General features: G+C 43.9%; 11 protein-coding genes across 11 annotated transcripts, besides 1 other annotated feature; 5 read left to right on the plus strand and 6 right to left on the minus strand.

The window, feature by feature from the left end:
* The first annotated feature begins 184 nt into the window (after positions 1–184).
* Positions 185–250: a sequence feature (Short protein (PUMCH_001111, WPK23861.1) was converted to a misc_feature.).
* Positions 251–374: 124 nt separating this feature from the next.
* Positions 375–1,571, plus strand: PUMCH_001112 (uncharacterized protein; the record flags this gene model as incomplete). Its single annotated transcript, XM_063020177.1, has 1 exon — positions 375–1,571. The coding sequence occupies one exon, from the start codon at positions 375–377 to the stop codon at positions 1,569–1,571; it is 1,197 nt and encodes a 398-aa protein (XP_062876247.1).
* Positions 1,572–1,836: 265 nt separating this feature from the next.
* On the plus strand, positions 1,837–2,640 carry PUMCH_001113 (uncharacterized protein; the record flags this gene model as incomplete). The annotated part of the gene is made up of 1 exon (XM_063020178.1): positions 1,837–2,640. One exon carries the CDS (start codon positions 1,837–1,839, stop codon positions 2,638–2,640), a length of 804 nt encoding a protein of 267 aa, XP_062876248.1.
* Positions 2,641–2,694: 54 nt separating this feature from the next.
* On the minus strand, positions 2,695–4,056 carry PUMCH_001114 (uncharacterized protein; the record flags this gene model as incomplete). The annotated part of the gene is made up of 1 exon (XM_063020179.1): positions 2,695–4,056. One exon carries the CDS (start codon positions 4,054–4,056, stop codon positions 2,695–2,697), a length of 1,362 nt encoding a protein of 453 aa, XP_062876249.1.
* A 391-nt stretch (positions 4,057–4,447) lies between these two features.
* Positions 4,448–4,873, minus strand: PUMCH_001115 (uncharacterized protein; the record flags this gene model as incomplete). The annotated part of the gene is made up of 1 exon (XM_063020180.1): positions 4,448–4,873. The coding sequence occupies one exon, from the start codon at positions 4,871–4,873 to the stop codon at positions 4,448–4,450; it is 426 nt and encodes a 141-aa protein (XP_062876250.1).
* A 306-nt stretch (positions 4,874–5,179) lies between these two features.
* PUMCH_001116 (uncharacterized protein) lies at positions 5,180–6,835 on the minus strand (the record flags this gene model as incomplete). Its single annotated transcript, XM_063020181.1, has 1 exon — positions 5,180–6,835. The coding sequence occupies one exon, from the start codon at positions 6,833–6,835 to the stop codon at positions 5,180–5,182; it is 1,656 nt and encodes a 551-aa protein (XP_062876251.1).
* Positions 6,836–8,175: 1,340 nt separating this feature from the next.
* On the minus strand, positions 8,176–9,699 carry PUMCH_001117 (uncharacterized protein; the record flags this gene model as incomplete). Its single annotated transcript, XM_063020182.1, has 1 exon — positions 8,176–9,699. One exon carries the CDS (start codon positions 9,697–9,699, stop codon positions 8,176–8,178), a length of 1,524 nt encoding a protein of 507 aa, XP_062876252.1.
* Positions 9,700–10,917: 1,218 nt separating this feature from the next.
* PUMCH_001118 (uncharacterized protein) lies at positions 10,918–12,510 on the plus strand (the record flags this gene model as incomplete). Its single annotated transcript, XM_063020183.1, has 1 exon — positions 10,918–12,510. One exon carries the CDS (start codon positions 10,918–10,920, stop codon positions 12,508–12,510), a length of 1,593 nt encoding a protein of 530 aa, XP_062876253.1.
* A 137-nt stretch (positions 12,511–12,647) lies between these two features.
* Positions 12,648–13,955, plus strand: PUMCH_001119 (uncharacterized protein; the record flags this gene model as incomplete). The annotated part of the gene is made up of 1 exon (XM_063020184.1): positions 12,648–13,955. The coding sequence occupies one exon, from the start codon at positions 12,648–12,650 to the stop codon at positions 13,953–13,955; it is 1,308 nt and encodes a 435-aa protein (XP_062876254.1).
* A 206-nt stretch (positions 13,956–14,161) lies between these two features.
* PUMCH_001120 (uncharacterized protein) lies at positions 14,162–14,932 on the plus strand (the record flags this gene model as incomplete). The annotated part of the gene is made up of 1 exon (XM_063020185.1): positions 14,162–14,932. One exon carries the CDS (start codon positions 14,162–14,164, stop codon positions 14,930–14,932), a length of 771 nt encoding a protein of 256 aa, XP_062876255.1.
* Positions 14,933–15,011: 79 nt separating this feature from the next.
* PUMCH_001121 (uncharacterized protein) lies at positions 15,012–15,578 on the minus strand (the record flags this gene model as incomplete). The annotated part of the gene is made up of 1 exon (XM_063020186.1): positions 15,012–15,578. One exon carries the CDS (start codon positions 15,576–15,578, stop codon positions 15,012–15,014), a length of 567 nt encoding a protein of 188 aa, XP_062876256.1.
* An 841-nt stretch (positions 15,579–16,419) lies between these two features.
* On the minus strand, positions 16,420–17,175 carry PUMCH_001122 (uncharacterized protein; the record flags this gene model as incomplete). Its single annotated transcript, XM_063020187.1, has 1 exon — positions 16,420–17,175. The coding sequence occupies one exon, from the start codon at positions 17,173–17,175 to the stop codon at positions 16,420–16,422; it is 756 nt and encodes a 251-aa protein (XP_062876257.1).
* Positions 17,176–17,691: the final 516 nt, after the last annotated feature.

Raw genomic sequence — 17,691 nt, forward strand, 5'->3', positions numbered from 1 at the left:
AGCAACATGTTATCAACTTCAAAGATGGGCGTTTTGGGAGACTGTTTGTCACGAAACAACCTCCCATACGGGCTCCATTGATATGGCGTGTTTCCCGTTTGGTTTGCCGCGTCGTATTGCTTCTACGGTTTACTAACTTCTAGAGTACCTCAGTATCATCAGAGCTGTCGGTGTTGGTTTCGTCATGATGGGTGTTGTCGGATACGTCGTCAAGTTGTTGCACATCCCAATCAGATACTTGATTGTCTAAATTTTGAGCTAATGTATATTTTATCTGGAGTCTTTTCGGTGTAGTTTGGTTTTTGTAGGAAGCGACACACAATATAGCTAGTGTGGGCCACTTTATTCGGCATAGAAGCCGGTTCTTGCGAAAGATGTTCACGCAATGTGTATTATTTTTTTCTTTGAAACGGTTTCGTGTTTGCAGTACCAATAGCTCCGCTGCACAATACAGCACTCTTCAGAGAGGAGTCTTCAACCAGGCCTTCCCACAACCAAACGAGTCAAAAATAAAATACGATCATTTTGAAGCATTGCCCATAAAGATTCTATATTTGCCAATATTTGCAACTAGATCCTTCTCATCTCTCTCCACACTCCATCGGCATCCCATCTCTCCTGCATTATCTGCGATGGCCCAAATCCATCAGCTACCTACAACACCAATGGTCTCAGAAACAAGTGCCTTTGTGCGCAAATTGGCACATAACGATGCTGCCGTCAGAAGCGCCGCCTTCAAATCACTTTGTGCCTTCTTGACCTCCAAGAGTCTGGCCCAGCTCGACCTCTTAGAGTTACAGAAAATATGGAAGGGCCTCTACTTCTCTATGTGGTACTGTGACAAACCGATTCCACAACAAGACCTCGCTGGTAACTTGGGAAAGCTTTATTCTGAGGTCATTCCAGCGAAGCAGTTGGAGTTGTTCCACAAGGCTTTTTGGGCAACACTTCTGAAACAATGGCACTCGATAGATAAATGGAGAATCGACAAGTACTTGATGTTGGTCAGAAGAGTGCTTAGGCACATGTTGTTCCGTCTCAGTTCTGAGGACTGGTCGCAGGAGAAAATCGATCTGTTTTTGCTGGTGTTGAATGAATATCCATTGGGCGCCGATCCTAAGTTCCCTCAATCGTTGACATACCATGTTTGTGACATTCTTCTAGACGAAATTGAATATGTTGTTTTCAAGGATTTCAGAACATACAGTGAAGAAAATGATGTCGACGATGATGAAGACGATGAAGATGACGAGGATGATGAGGATGATGAAGATGATGACAGCGACAAGGAAGACGATGTGCAGATGGAAAAGGACCAAGACGTCGAAGAAAGCATTACACAAGGATTATCAGAGGAAGAACTCGCAGCCAAGCGCAAGGCTGTTGCCGACGCTACTCCCATCGCCACTTTGATCGCACCTTTCCAAAAACTAGCACTCACTGCCAAGAACAAGGCTTTGAGAAACAAAATCCAGGAAGAGATCCTTGATGATGAGAGATTGAAGTTGTGGGGTGTTTTAGAAGACGACGCCGAGGAGAATTCGGATGACGAATGGAACGGGTTTAATTAGCATATAGGTAATCATACACTGATAAGACAGAAGCCAGGGTTGATGCTGAGAGAGTTTTCGCTGAGATGAGAATTGAGATAGAATTTTTTTTCTTCAAAATACTGTGAGCATTTCTTGATTTTGAATCGAAGAATATATTTTTGAAAATCGTTCTTATCGTTCTTTGAATTTGTCTCACTTTCCATGTCAAACCTACTAGATACCGTCACTATTATGTGTCACATGTCGTGTTAGGATACATAATATCAACCAAGTCACATACAGAATGGCCTCAGAAGGCTCAAGTTCGCAATACATTCCCAAGTTCATTCAGAACGTGCCCTGGTACTACAAACTACAGAAGCCTAAGGATGAGGAGCAAAAGGAACAACTAGATGCATTTGCTCATCAGCGTAAACTTGGAGTCGGGACAGACCTGAACGCAGCACAAACTTCTGAATCTCGTTTAGATGCTGTTGATGCGCTGGACGATTACGACGCCAAACGAGATCACTGGAGAAATAATGCAGAGGAGCAATGGGACGAGATCGTCGGTAACTGGGATCAAAACAAGAACAAGTTAAAGAAGAATGCTTATGATCAAAACGATTCAGATGACACAGATTACGAGCTTGAAATTGAAGAACTCGGCCTAGATCCGAAGCATCTACGCTCATACAACCTTGAGGATAAAGAGGAGCGATCAAATCGAGATCGAAATAATGTTCCCGCATACATCATGGGAATCACTGCAAATGAGGGCGGTAAAGTACGCTACGGCCAGGACTCATTGGCATCAATTGTTCTTCAGGATTCTGAATTCGTTCGTGAAAGCAAAGACGAAAAGGACCTCAAGAAAATGCAAGAGTTTGCCTGGGAGAAGAACAAGCAGCATGAGAAGGAGCAGCAGATGAAACAGTATTATAGCGAAGTGAAGGGTGAGGTAGATGACACACTTACACAGACAAACTTGGACTATGTGGTGGAAGCCAGCCCGACCCTATTGATGTTGAAAGCTAAAGAAAAAGAAAAGAAGGCCCTGGCTGAACGAGCTGCAAAGCACAGAAAATTGATGGAACGGTACGGATAGCTACTTCGTTTTCTTCGATATGTAATATATACTTGCATTCTTACCCGTATTATCTTACTGTCTACTTTTAGCGACTCTGAGAAGCTCGAGGCCTTGAAGAAGTTCTTTCTCTGCAGTTTCTAGGTCCTCGTAGTTGAGTGCCGATATAGCAAACTTGGCATGCTTTTGAATCTTAGTGATTTGTTCACTGAAGTCTAGGATCGAGCTGAGATTTTCCTTCGTTACGTGAACAGCTGGCAGCTTGTTGCTCTCAACTCGCGCCGGTGCTGGAGGCTCTGGCTTTGGCTTTGGGGCTGGAGGTGGCGGAGCACTCGATTTTGGTTGCTCATCGGGAGAGAACACAACAATCGAAGATTTCTTATTTATGTGAGACAAGTCATCATCTGGAAGAAATTTGGGGGCTCCTGGAAGCTTGAACTCTCCATCATTGTCGTCAGGAAGAAACTTAGGTGCGCCAGGAAGCTTGAAATCGGCGCTATCGTCTCCGGGAAGAAATTTTGGAGCACCAGGGAGACTGAAATCTTCAGTGTCGTCGAAGTCGAGTCCATTGAATCCATTGTTCGATGAGGGGGGCAAGGCGCTCAGGTCGTCCTTCTTCTCATTCTTGGTTGGGCCAGCTGGGGCCGTTTCAGGTATATCACTATCTTCGGTGAATGCTTCTTCATTAATTTCCCCTACATCATCGATTCCCTTATCCTGCTCACTCTTGAAAGTCAAGAATTCAAGCTCACGCTCAAGCTCATCGTCATCATCTGCTTTGACAGGAATTTCGTTCTTGATGAGCCGGCTCAACTGGAACTTCAAAGCCTTTTGCTTCTCTTTGCAAAATCCTGCAAACTCCTCGGCGGTTTTACATTGGCCTCCTGTGGTGTTTGCATAGTCTACAGTTTCCTCTTTCTCATTGCTAAACAACAGAAGGAGTGACCAGAAATTCAAAGCCGCCTTGATTTTCGAGCCAATCTTAGCCTTGCTGACTCCATCGTAGTTGCTCAAATCCTCCAAACAGCTGTTAAAGATCTTGAAAGCAAAGACAAAAACTGCGTTGAGCGAGAGCTGGCGACTGTTGAGGACAGTTCGAAGTGCCTCGTCATCTTGCGAATTCTTGGTCTGCTCTGTCTCGTCCAATAATGATATGGTGAAGATCTCTACCTCTTTATTATCGAGATGTTGCTTCAGAGTTAAGATATGCTCAAGTACATAGAGCTTACAGTAGTAGCTGACCACGGGATTTGCGTCGTTGAGCTCAATTGAGCGATTTATGTATGGAGTGACGTCCTTGTCTAACCGGAGGGATTCGGGAATGGCTTCCAAGGAGATCATGTTGTAGATAAGGTGTGTGGTAGTACTGTAGACAGAGTACTTAGGGGCATACAAGATGAAAGTGAGACAGGAATTTGAAACTAAATTCTTTCTCATGAATAAACGACTCGAGAGTGCCAAAAAATTGTATACAAAGGATACGCAAAATTGGCTTTGATCCAATTCATGAAATAGTGTATTCTCATCGTTTGTACCTAGAACCCAATCAGTTGGATTAAATATTGGCGTGCATCATTTTAGAAGAATGAATACGAGAACGGGTCATAATTTGAGATTTTGAGTTATCAAAGCGCGGGTATATTATAGAAACTGTTCTATTGTCAATACGATACTAGGTTTGTCTTCAGACCAGACAACAATTATATACAAAATCTGTATCCATTTGAACACAGTAAGCGAAACAAAGCCCTTGAATATTCCAATCCTCCAACTCTTCAGCTCATTTTCAAGATATGTTTGGCTTAAAACAGGCTTATCTTCGTTCTACTCAGTGCAACTCAGGCATGCGCAAAATCTCTCTATCCTTATTCTGAGCATCCTCCTGTAACAACTTGAGGATCTCAGAATTCTTCCATTTCTCAGGCAAAGGCGTCACGTCGTAGTTTTTGGTGGCCCAGTAGTAAATATCCCAATCAGGCTCATCGAGTAACGAGTCAAACTCATCCAACTGTTCCATGGTGAAGCTCTGGAGATGCTTCTTAGAGAATCTGGAAAGAAGCAAGTCACTCTCCAAAATTCCTCTCTTTCTGCACTGGTAAGTTAAACGGGCTCTCTTAACCTCGATGGTTTCTCCAGTTCTCTTGATGGGATCTATCCTTGCAGCGAGCTCATTATATGAAGGGTTCTGTGGTTTACCGTAGTTGAGAAATCTGGCTGAACCAGCTGTGAGTGATCTCAGGGTTCTTCTAAGCATTTTGATGGTGTTTTGTGAAATTAGTAGAAGAAATGAAAAGGTGAAAAACTCCGGGGTACATGCCACACAAACCTGGGGGAGTGCGGAATTGCGATCGATACAAAAATTCGGAGAAAAAAAAAGTTTTCCTGATATACTTTTAGATTCAATAGTCCGATTCCTTTCTTTGCCTTTAAATTATGTTTTGTTCCCTCTATTGATTCTTCGTCCATTTCTTCTCGTGGCATACAAGGCTGGACAAAGTCATATAGTGCTCGTGTTCGTCAAATTATACTTCATAATTGTTCATTTCAATAAATACACTCCCTACAACTTCTCAGCTGGAATTGGTCTGCCAACAGTGGTGATCTCGTCGTAGATCAAAGTAGTGACGAAGTCAGAGTACTTCTCACCCAAAGCCTCAGGCTTGAAGTATTCCAAAGCCTTCTTGAACTTGTTGCCTGGGGCAGCAGCCTTGGCCAACTTTGCGTACTCTTCGTCCAAAAGTCTGTTGACGTAAGCCTTGTCAACCACCTTACCCTGGTCGGTCTTAGCACCGTGAGTAACCCATTGCCAAAGCTGGGTTCTGGAGACCTCGGCAGTGGCGGCGTCCTCCATCAAGTAGTTGATTGGGACACATCCCAAGTTTCTCAACCAAGCCTCAATGTATGACAAACCAATGATACAGTTAGTTCTGATACCTTGCTCAGTAATCTTGGAGTTTGGCACAAATGGACTCAACAAGTCTCTTGCAGTGACAGGGGTGTATGGAACCTTTGGAGGAACATTGATCTGGTTAGGGCCCTTCATGTGTTCGTTGAAGACCTTGAGCACAACTGGAACCAAAGCTGGGTGGGCAACCCAACAGGAGTCACAACCAGCAGAAACCTCTCTCAACTTGTCCTTGGCAACACTCTCCATGGCAGCCTTGTTTCTGGCGTCATCATTCTTGATTGGAATTTGAGCGGCCATACCACCCAATGCATGGACTTGTCTCTTGTGACAGGTGTTGACCAAAAGCTTGACGTAAGAAGCCATGAATGGAGCGTTCATGGTGACATCGGATCTGTCAGGCAAGATGAACTCCTTGTGGTTTCTCAAAGATTTGATGTAGGAGAAAATGTAGTCCCATCTACCACAGTTCAAGCCACCAATGTGTTGACGCAATTGGTAGATGATCTCGTCCATCTGGAAAGCGGCTGGCAAGGTCTCGATCAAAACGGAACCTCTGATGGTACCACGTTGCATTCCAATGTAGTCTTGTGCGTGGCAGAAGATGTCGTTCCACAACTTGGCCTCCAAGTGGTGCTCCATCTTAGGCAAGTAGAAGTATGGACCAAAGCCACGAGCAACAGACTCCTTGGCGTTGTTGTAGAAGTAAATGGCAAAGTCGAAAATACCACCGGAGACAGGCTCGCCATCGACCAAGACGTGCTTCTCATCCAAGTGCCAGCCTCTTGGTCTGACGATCAAGGTAGGAATGTGTCTGCCTGGGTCCAAGTTCAACTTGTACTTCTTACCGTTGGTCTCGTAAGACAAGTTTCTACGAACACCATCGTACAAGTTAACTTGACCCTCGACCAAGTTCTTCCAAGCTGGGGTCAAGGAGTCCTCGAAGTCAGCCATGTAAGTTGCAACACCGGAGTTCAATGCATTGATAACCATCTTTCTGTCAGTAGGACCAGTGATCTCGACTCTTCTGTCTCTCAAACCTGGAGCCAATGGTGGGCCAGTCCAAGTGGCGTCGTCTCTGATATACTTGGTCTCTGGGAAGAAGTCTGGCATGATACCTTGTTCTCTTTGTGCTTGGGCCACCTTACGGTTGGCCAACAACTTCTTTCTCTGGCCCTGGAAGTTTCTGTGCAATGTGGCGACCAAGGCAAGTGCCTCAGGCGAGAAAATGTGCTTTGCCTCGGCTGGGATTGGGCCCAAGATCTGGACGCCAGAAGCCTTAGAGGAGACGGTTGGGAATGGGGAAGCCATTGAATAATATAGTTTGATGTCAGTTAAAGTAGGATCGGAATCAAATTCAGTTCAAAGAACGCTTATGTGTGGTACAAAGATTTTCAGTTAGGAAGAACTTGAATATTATCACCTAAATAAATGGATGTTGGGGTAAATTTTTCTAGGAGGGCAGATCCTGTGATTTATATAGTGGCCCGCGGTAAGTGGTACCCCAGATTTAACCACGGAATGAGCCAGTGAACGGAGTCAGATGGCAGGACCGGGGGCTTTGCTGCAGGACTCCGAGCCCGATTATAGGGTGAGGATGTACAGGTCTACGGTGTTTGTGCCATTTGTGCGGGTGTTCAATCAAGGTTCGTCGGTTCACCGGAGATTGTGGTATCAGGCGCGGCCCTAGTGTCGCCGGGTGAGCGCCGACATCGTGGCTCCTGCAGATATAGACCGATAACGGTGGAGTGCAGGACTATACACTTGTATAAAGGTATCTGCTAGCTGATCCTCTGAATGTTGTATGGTTATCAATCTCGAGATAATGGTGGTAAGATATTGGAGGACGGAGTCAAACGAAAAAATTTGAATGCGAGATAGTGTGACCGGACATTTGTTGTTATGAATTTTTCAAATTTTCAGCGGCCTTGGTGTTTTGGGCTTGCAATACCGAGGGATTGCTTTTTTCGGAGTTTGTGTGGTGAGGGTGGCCGGACCCACGGAGGTCGGAGTTGTCAAGGGAGGACTTTGAGTCAGATTCTTGACTCGTTTTTCTGTTCTTTTCCACTTCGGAGCCGACGATACAAAAGGGGTCCTTGACACATGGTCCTGACACTTTGTTTACTTGGTTGTATGCTTGGAACATTTGGAAGCTAGAGTCCTCTGTGAGTCTTGGCTGTGAAACAGGTTGCGACAAGATGTAAAAATTCAGTCCTATGACTGGAGCTGCATTGATGAAAAATTAGGTTTTGGTTAAGTATTGGTATCGTAGAAGTAATGATGTTAGCTGCTATAGCAGTTTACTTGGTTATGGTTTTGTTGAATGATCCTAGCAAGGATAGTAGTCCCTTGTTAGTGGCATAGTGGAAATCGTTTCTACTACAATCTAATTACACTAAGTTTTGCGTTCTGGAAACGACACAACTGCTATAATAGTCAACTTATTTGCCGCGAAGTTGGAATTATTAGTGTGCAATATTATTTCAAAGCGATGATTCGCTTCAACTATATCGAGTCCTAGAACCATAGTAAAGGTTTTTGGGCTCATCTTCAATAACTTTGTCCTACATCGTTTCATAGTCGTAATGATTCTTTATTGAATTGTTGGATTCTCTATCATATATCATACTAGTTGTAAGAATATCACTTATTTAAGCCTTGGCCCACTTAATACCCTCCTTGCTTGGAGTAACGATTCCGTACATAGATGGAACGTAGTTGATTCTGTGGTAGGAGTTGATGTTCTTTCTCAAAACAAATTGGTAACAAGTAGCACCAGATTGTCTGGAAGTAATAGTGGAAGAAGCCAAGAAGTATTCCCAAATCTTGAACCACTTAATACCATACTTGTTCACAACTTGGTCCTTGTTGCCCATCCAGTTTCTGTACCATCTCCACAAAGTGGCAGAGTAAGAGACACCAATGTTGTCACAAGAGACAATCTCAAAGCCAGCGCTCTCCAAAGCAGAGACAACAAAAGCCAAAGGAGTAGAGGCATCGGCACCAGGGAAAACGTACTTGTTCATGAACAAACCCCAGACCAAGTCCTCGTATTGCCAGGTCTTTCTCAAACCAGCATATTGCAAGAAGAAAATACCATCGTCCTCCAAAGCCTCGTGAACTTGAGCCAAGAAAGCACCAAATCTTCTGATACCAACGTGCTCAGCCATCTCAAGACAGGTGATCTTGTCGTACTTACCGTTAGCCTTCTCAGACTTAGGAGTGTCTCTGTAGTCGCAACAAACAATACGGGATTGATCGGACTCAACACCGTACTTCTTCAAAAGGCTAGTACCCCACTTAGTTTGGTTCTTACCCAAGGTAACACCGGTAACCTTAGCACCAAATTGAGAAGAACTGAAAGTAGCCCAGGTACCCCAGCCACAGCCCAAGTCCAAGACGTGCTCACCCTTGGCCAATTGAATCTTAGAAGCAACAACGTTCAACTTGTTGTCTTGCAACTCCTCCAAGGATTCCTCCTTGGTGATGTCGCTAATACAACCAGAAGTGTAGATCATACGTGGGCCCAAGAACCAGGTGTAGAAGTCGTCACCACGGTCGTAGTGGTCTCTAACCTGCTCCTCGTCTTGAGACTTGGAGTGCATGATCACCTCAGGGATCATACCCAACAAGAAGAACTTGAAAAGAGAAATAGTGAAACGGAAGGTACACCAGTCGTGTCTGTATTCCAAAATGTCCAAACAGTCACCCTTGAAGGAAACCTTACCATCGAAGTACAACTCATGGAAAGTCTCCATTGGGATCTTGGTACCTTGACCATTGTTGCTAGTAACATACTTGGCCTTCAATTCCTCGTCGTGGAACTCCAAGTAGTGGCCCACAGGCTTACCTGGCAACTTGACCTTCTCATTGATTCTTGGCGAGAACGAAGAGACAACGCTCCAGTAGGCCATCAAGATAGGAACAGCAAACAACAAGGCGAAAAACAACCAGGTCTTGAAGCCCAAGCCCAACTTACGCGTCACAAAGAGAGGAATCAACACCAAGAATCCAATCAAGGCCTTGTTGGAGAAGTGCTTACTGCCTGGACCATCAGCAGGCAAAGGAGCATTGTTGATGGTAGGAGAGGCGGTGGTATTTATACCACAAGCATCCAGCACGGGTGCGGGAGTCTTGGCCAGAGGAGTCTGGATGAATTCCACGTTGTCCAACATGATCGGTGGAAAAGTGAGGATGTGGAAATTTCAGGTCAAATAGGTGGTGGACAGCTACCGCGCTGTGTGCAGGCGGCGCCCGAACGACGTGCGTGTCTGGATGCGAAGCGAGGCATTGCAACGGCACTGTTAGTTAGGGAGATGGGAGTATTGATCTTATTGAGCTTTGTGATAGATTGATTTGATTATTTATCGTATTGTGGCATGATTGTGTTCTTGATTTTCACAGCATTTTTCTGTTCTATTTTGCACTTGGATATATTAAAACACTGGTCTCACTTAGATAGGAGTTATCCGTACACGGCAGTGTGGACCAAAAGCCTCTCGCGTATTGCAGTTAGAGGTGGGAAGGTATTGGATATGATAAAATGCCGCCGTTTGGGCAGATACTGATTTTCATGAATCCGCTCATACGATTTTATTGAGATATGTTTCCGAAAAATTGTCAGTTTGGGCTACATTCGTTTTTGCTCGTTTGAATAGGGTTAGTGATAGCGCCGTGCGGTTCCTGGCCCAATCACAATGCTCAGGGGAATTCACGAAGACGCAGCAGAGATGTTTTTCTTGTAAGTTTGTGACTCTCTAATCTTTTATTATCCTCCGAATTCGTTGTTGTTTTTTTTGCTTCTGCTTTTTCAGGCGAAAACAAGGTGATCTGGACAAAACTGTGTAACGTTCTAAAGTTCTATAAAACAATACTTTCAAAAGTCAATGAGTATCTGGTAGCAATGTGTTATGAATTGAATGCGAAGATACCCAAAAATTGTAATTTGGTTTAACACGAAGAATTTTCCCTTTGCATTCGTCATCTCCTTGAACTCATCTATCCCCATGTACGAGTGGAATAGCACGCACGTAGACTTATCAAGCGCCCAGGTTTTACTGATGTCAACCCAAATCCATTTGATCCCAAAACCTTGAGAGATTTATCGGAAGCCTCCCTAGCAATAAAAAATTGCATAGCCGAATTCGTTGCCTGAGCTCATCACATCACCTTCACTTACCAGAACACAACTAAACACCGATCGCACCCATCAGAGAAATATTGGTGTAAACTCAAACAAAGACAACTTAATAAACACTTTTTATTTTACTTCCCTTTCCTTTGCAATGCCTCCTTGACAGAACTCTTCGCCACTTCTCATCCTGCTTCCTAGCTCTTCTTCCCTGCACATTTCTCGAACCAATTTCCAGGCTGTCTACCATCACCGGGGCATTATGGGATCTAATCAGAGCAACAACGTCATTCTTTTGGACTCGGACCTGGACTCGGAACTCCAGCATGTGTCGAAGAAACAGAAGGTGGCCATGTCCGTTCAGCCGACTCAGTTCCAAAAACCGTTGATGCAAGAAAGCGAGAGTGACTCAGACACATCAGTTCTGTCTCAAAACGACTCCTACGATGAGATCCCTTTGGCCGAAAGAGATCGGGCTGTCGAGCTGCTGCTGACAAACGGATCAAAACGAGGAAATGGCGACTCGCTGTCGAATGTCAGCGCAGATTCCTCTGACTTGGAGGAATATCTGCCTGAAGAAGATAAAGGAGCGGAAAGCGACGCAACTGTCCCTGGTCCAAAGAAACGGACAATTTTCGAGTCTCGGCGTTTTCTCAAAACGAGGGGTCCTATGGAATTCTTACAAGAGTATCTTCCTCCAACAGCATCTAGTGAAGATATATTAGATTTGATCACCAAACTCGGCTTCCTGCCACGAAATCTCCCGCCACTTCTGGATGGTGAGAATCTTCTTCAGCTCATCAAATTGTTGCATTTGGCAATGAAGCGCGTGCGTCAGTTACGTTCCCGCTTGGACGACTTCTGCACCGAGGACGATGTACTCAAAAAGCTACAAAGCGCAAAAAAAATCCTTGTCATTACGGGTGCGGGAATATCTACCAGTCTTGGAATTCCTGACTTTCGTTCATCTAGAGGTTTCTACTCTCGCTTGTCGAATCTTGGTTTGTCCGACCCACAAGAGGTGTTTGACCTAGACATTTTCCGCTCTGATCCCTCGATCTTCTATTCGATTGCTCATATGATTCTACCGCCAGATAATGTGTATGCGCCGCTCCACAAGTTCATCCGTCTCTTGCAGGATAAGGGTAAGCTCTTGCGTAACTACACCCAAAACATTGATAATTTAGAGGCCAATGCGGGCATTGACCCAGAAAAGATGATTCAATGTCATGGCTCATTTGCATTTGCAACTTGTGTGACTTGTGGATATAAAGTCAAAGGCTCTACACTTTACCCACAGATCAGAGCCAAAGAGATTCCGTTCTGTCCGCTGTGTGTCGAGCAAAGAAATAAGCTCCTAGACCAAGACGCTTATGTTGAAGAAAGTTATGGAGTTATGAAGCCAGATATTACATTTTTCGGAGAGGCTTTGCCGCTGTTGTTTCATGATAATATCAACCAAGATCTCAGAGATTGTGATCTTATCATCAGCATCGGAACCTCGCTAAAAGTCGCGCCGGTGGCTGACATTGTTGATAAGGTGCGCGGCAGTGTGCCCCAAATTTTAATCAACAAGGATCCAATCCACCATTGTAACTTCGATGTGAGCATGCTTGGGTACTGTGATGACGTTGTCAGCTATTTGTGTGACAAACTTGGCGGCTCTTGGAACATAGATCATCCCTCTTATGAATCCCTTGTCGGCGAAGATCATAAAAACCTCAGTATAGAGCTGACTCGAGAGAAGGGAGTTTACAATATCCGAAACCATAAACGGGAGTTAGAAGCCGTTACAAAGGTCCCCGAGAAAATGCCTGAGCCAGACTTGGTTGTTTTAGAGCCCACATATTTTTAGAAAGTTTGTTTAATTCAATTATAGATGTGCATATTCGCAGCCAAAACCGGTTTTTCTCCAAGACCCTCATGCAGGTGTTCTTGAATCTAAGACACTAACCATTAATAAATCAACCCCAAACTAACCCTAAATCCCGCATGTTCTATTCGAGATCCAGTCGGCTATTACGTTTGAGGACTCATCTTCATTGTAGTTCTTTAGTCTCTACTCCAGCTCGTAGCATACGGCGCTGGAACTCCACTAACAAACACGATGAGCTGTCTCTCTTTTCGCTAGATTTAGATTTAACAGAGATAGAAAAGCCCAAGGATTTGAACAATTCTATTGACAGTCAGGATCCGCTAGTCGATTCGCTGGTTGCTCTGCCCTTCAATGAGCTGTCGAAAAATGATATCTTGACTGATTTTCTACGAGACACGAAACATGATGAACCTGTTGGTCCATTTGATAAGATTCTCGAGGATTTGGGTTTGGATGACTATTCAGAATTGAGCAAAAAAGATGAGGGATGGCGTGAAGGCGCTGGTGAAGCGAACGACGAATTGGACCAACATGTAGATCTGGAAGACATCGTCAAACAGGAAAAGGACTTATTCGAAAGCATATTTTCTAAGTATTCTATGAAAGAAGATTCCGAAACTAACGATAATACCAAATACGATCTTCCTGAGCTGGTCCTCTCGACTCTCAACAAATCCTACACTACACCAGTGAAGCCTTCCAAATGGAGCTTCTTCTCGCCTCAGCCAACAGCACAAGCATCAGAAGAGGAGCAATTAACACGCACCAAATCTGCTCTTCAAGAAACTCTAGAACATATCTCTTCATTGGGATCTAGATCAGAACTCATGGAGTTTTCCCGCCAGTTCTTCTCTCGATACCTCTCCAACGATTATGATAAAGACACTTTTGTTTTGCGCAAAAGAAGAGATGAGTCAAGCGACGATTACTTGAATAGACAAAAGGCTGTTTGCCGCGAGATTGAGGATGTCAGCCATCTTACACCAGAGGCACCTCTTCTCACATCGCTGACAATGCCTATCTTGATGAATCACATCATTACAACGTTCTTGACCAAATTTTACGATGCAAGCCTGGCACTCACGCTCTTTAATTGTTCAAAAGAAAATCTTGGTTTATATACTGTCGTGTGTGATCAAACCACCTACAACGAAATACTCAAAGTGTACTGGGTGTTCTACGGAAAAGCATCCTTGTACGAAGTCGAACTAATTATAGTTGAAATGATTAACAATGGCTTCAGAGGAGATGCTCAAACTTTCGCCATTTTGAACGAGATTTTAAAATCGTACCATACTATGAGAATGGGCCAATCCGTATATAACCCACGCGGTTCGCCAATCTGGTGTGAGGAGGATGAGAGAAGAGCCCGGAATTTGGGGTCTCAATTGAGAAAAATCGGCTCACATCTCAAAGCTCGATAGTCATGATTCGTTCGTCAAAGCTTCTACCCTATCGCCCCACCTTCCGGTTTTATCTACTGATAATCACAAGTGTACATATGAAGTCAGGGGTCAAACAGTGCCCCTGAATAAAACGAAAAATGAAGGTGGTAAACTTTTTTCGTAGCCCTAATATTGTAAAGACAGAAAAAAAATAGTTGTCTCACTTGGTAATTATTTGTATCCATATGTCTCCCACGAAATTCCTCTTGTTATCAGATACAGTTGGATGCACGGATGTCCACATATCATGCAACAACCAGCCACTACTCCACAATTTATATCAACCCACATCTTTCCATCTTCTTTTCTTTCCTACCCAACGCAAATCCATAATGACGTCGCCAAATCCTCGCTCGTCTGCCTCAATTAAAATTGAGCCCGGACTGCCTGTCAATGCCGAGTTATTGGGAAGATCGCTAGATATCAAAAAACAACTAACACATTCGTTGCAAGGAGGCGGTCCCAGCTCCGGCGGAGTGCTGAAGCTTCCTGTGAGAAGAAATTCTGTACATGTGAAAAACGAAGACGATAATGATGATGAAGAACAGCACAATGAGCGTAAGAGAAGAGACGATATCAACGAAAGAATCCAAGAGCTTTTGACGCTCATTCCACAAAAGTATTTCCGGGAGTCTGCCAAAGAAGGCCTGGCAGGGCTAGAAGATAACTCTTCCAAGTCGACTGGAACCAAGGATGGAAAGCCTAACAAAGGACAGATTCTTACTCAGGCAGTAGAATACATTCAGGCACTACAGAACTCGATCGATGAGAATAACAGAAAAGAGGTTGAGCTCTTGCTTAAAATGAAGACATTCCAAATGCAGCAGGAGGGAAAAGTGAACGTACCCATATCAGTTGGGGCCACCAGTGCCGAGCTAGCCTTGGGAGAAATAGGTGTAGGACCACATTCGCAAGAATACTTCAAGGCTGTTCTCGCTAGAAAAAGTGAGGACTAAAGATTGGGGCCTCATCTACTGTGCCTTTACTCTACATGTATTATGTCTATACGTTATGCCAGTCGCCAGGACATTGGGTCTATTTCTTGCGGCCGAGACGCTCCCTGTCGTCTGCGTGATCCTGAAGAGCATAAGCCGGAAGATAGCTGGAGCCGCTCTTCAAGTATGGATTTGGTGAGGTGGTGTCCACGCCTCCTAACGAAGTGTAGCCATGGTTGTACAATGAGCAATAGCTAATCTTGCAGCAGAGAAGAAAGTGCCATACGTCGCAGTAATGCCAGTGCAATATGGGGTGAATTCGTATGAACTTGGGCCAGTTATGGTCCGTCTGTTGCTCGTACTGTAGTTCGGAGCCGTAAGGGTCCGAGTACCGAATACCCACCACTATACGTTTGATCTTGGGATTGATATTCTTGAGGAAATGTTCAAATCCGGCTTTGAGGGTATCCTGGATAGTTAATAGATTTAAGTCGTATTGTTTCGCAGATTGTGTAATGAACTCCGTGAGTTCTGGAAATGGTACCTCCGAGTTTATGTAGATCGAATCCATTTCGTGGTCGTCCGAAACTGTCATAGCACACTCGCTTCTCGCATGCTCCAAAGACCGATATTTAATATGGATTGCCGCTAAAAGAAGCGTTAGCATCACTAAACAATCCTTCCCGCCGTTATACGAAATAGCCAACTCGTCCAAACTGTATGTTAGTCCTGATTCTAAAACTTAATATTCAAAAAAAAAAGAAATCAAACATACCTGTGACCTTCAAGACTGGTAGATAGAACATCGAGCGACTTGCGAATTTTACTTTTGACAACCTCGTTTCTTTCCGTAGAAAACTCGTATTTCGGCAGTAGTTGGTCTAGATGCAGAAGGGACAACTCATCGTGAAGAAATGCCTGAACTAGATCATGTGCATCTTTACACTTTTCGAGAAACAGCGATTTTCGAGCGGTGGTCATGGTGGCGCTACAACTCCAGGGAATAGTGTGAAAAGTATGGGGTAAGCAGTAGGTGGGCCGCGGCCGAAGTCGGTGGTCTGATGAAGTTCATTTTTCGAAATAAATAAAGACTGGATTGATGGTTGAAATGTCTCGGCGCTTTAGGTAGAAGTTTTTCAATTTTACGAATTAGCAGCATTTCTTGTGTTTGGGTAGAGCTCCGTCCTTCGAAATCTGAGTGGAAAGCGCTGATGAAGCAAAACGGGTCAGTTTGTCAGATGTATACAATACAACAGCATTTGATCTAATTTTGTAGGTTCTGATTCTTTTCATAAGAATATGAATAGATCAACTGTCTCGTGTCTTTTCTCAATGACTGTTGAGGCAAAAATAAATGATGCACACAATAGGTTGGAGACTTTTAACTCATGGTGCACGTAGTATTGAGAATCAGTGATTTGACTCCAAGTTCACCCGTTTTCGAAATAGTCTTTAAAACTTGCTAGCATCCATGTGTGTGAATGAGACAAAGATGGTGCTACTCATTGTCAATTCTTTGCCGTCTTCTTTTCCTCCTTAAAAAGAACCTGTAGAAAGAATTCACACGAATCTGAATCCCAATGCCACCAGAAGCTTTCCGTCTTCTCGTCTTCACTGTTCTTGTCTAACTGTAGGGATGCGGGAAAGACTACGGCGATATTGTCGTAAGGTTCAGCGGAAATGACCAAAAACTGCCATTTGGATGGATCTATCTCTTCTTTTTCTTCGTATTCCTTCTTTTCTTTTTGCAAGAATGCGACACATTCTTGTCGATTCTTCTGTGTAAGTTCGTAGTAAGACATGAAACAGAAAAAGGGCTCTTCGACAGCAATCTTTGAGTATTGCACTTGCACAAGAATACCTGTTCGAAGAGTCTCCGGTTGTCTGATTTTGGTGATCTTATAAATTGGCATACCGATCTTTCTCCAAGTCCTTTTCTCAACATTACTCACGGATGCGCCGGCATTTGCATTTGCGTTTGCACCCGACCTTTCTGAAAGAATTCTACGTCTCTCAAGATTCATTCCATGCTTTTTACCACCTAAATGTGAGATGTACGACGCTTCATTACTGTGGGTTGTGAGACAAAGACGACATTCAAGCAAACCCAAATGGTTGCGAAACACATAAGGATCTTTCTCCAAATCTAGAACTTGGGTAGTGAGGAGCTCTTTGATTCGTAGTTTGGTCTGGGCATTTGTCTCATGGCGATCAGCCACAGCTCCAGCACCTTTTTTGGAGTTTACTCTATCAGAGTAGTCCATTGTAAAATGCGGAATTTAAGTTGTTAGAGCTATTGCACAGTTTAGGTTTAGGCAATCACAAGGAAAAAAAATGAGGGGCGAATGGTTAATATTCAGAGATGAATAGTAATGGCGGATTGTGGAGTAGCTGGAAATGATCATCGCGATTGATGATGGAAATGTCAATTTTGAATGATGTTCACGAGAAGTGAAATTGATCACAAATAATTCCCTCGAAATCTGTCATCGGAATTGTATATGAAAAAAGGCTTCATCTTGGAAGCTTGCCTTGTTGAATGGAATCCACTTGTTTCATTTTTACCAATAAAACACAAATACTTTTGAAACTTGATAATTTCTCGTCACAATGTTCAATCGTATAGTGGGACAAAAAGGTAAATAAGTTGGTCGTCAAATTTGTCTTGCTTTCGGTTGTTGTACTCCACCCACAAAATTTGCAGCCATGAAGAAGTTAGGGAGCTGATCATGATCCTAGCACTCGAGGGGCCTGGAACGTCTTTCTTGTTGTTGAACAAG

Source organism: Australozyma saopauloensis, chromosome 1 (assembly GCF_035610405.1).
Source record: "Australozyma saopauloensis chromosome 1, complete sequence".
Taxonomy (NCBI): domain Eukaryota; kingdom Fungi; phylum Ascomycota; class Pichiomycetes; order Serinales; family Metschnikowiaceae; genus Australozyma; species Australozyma saopauloensis.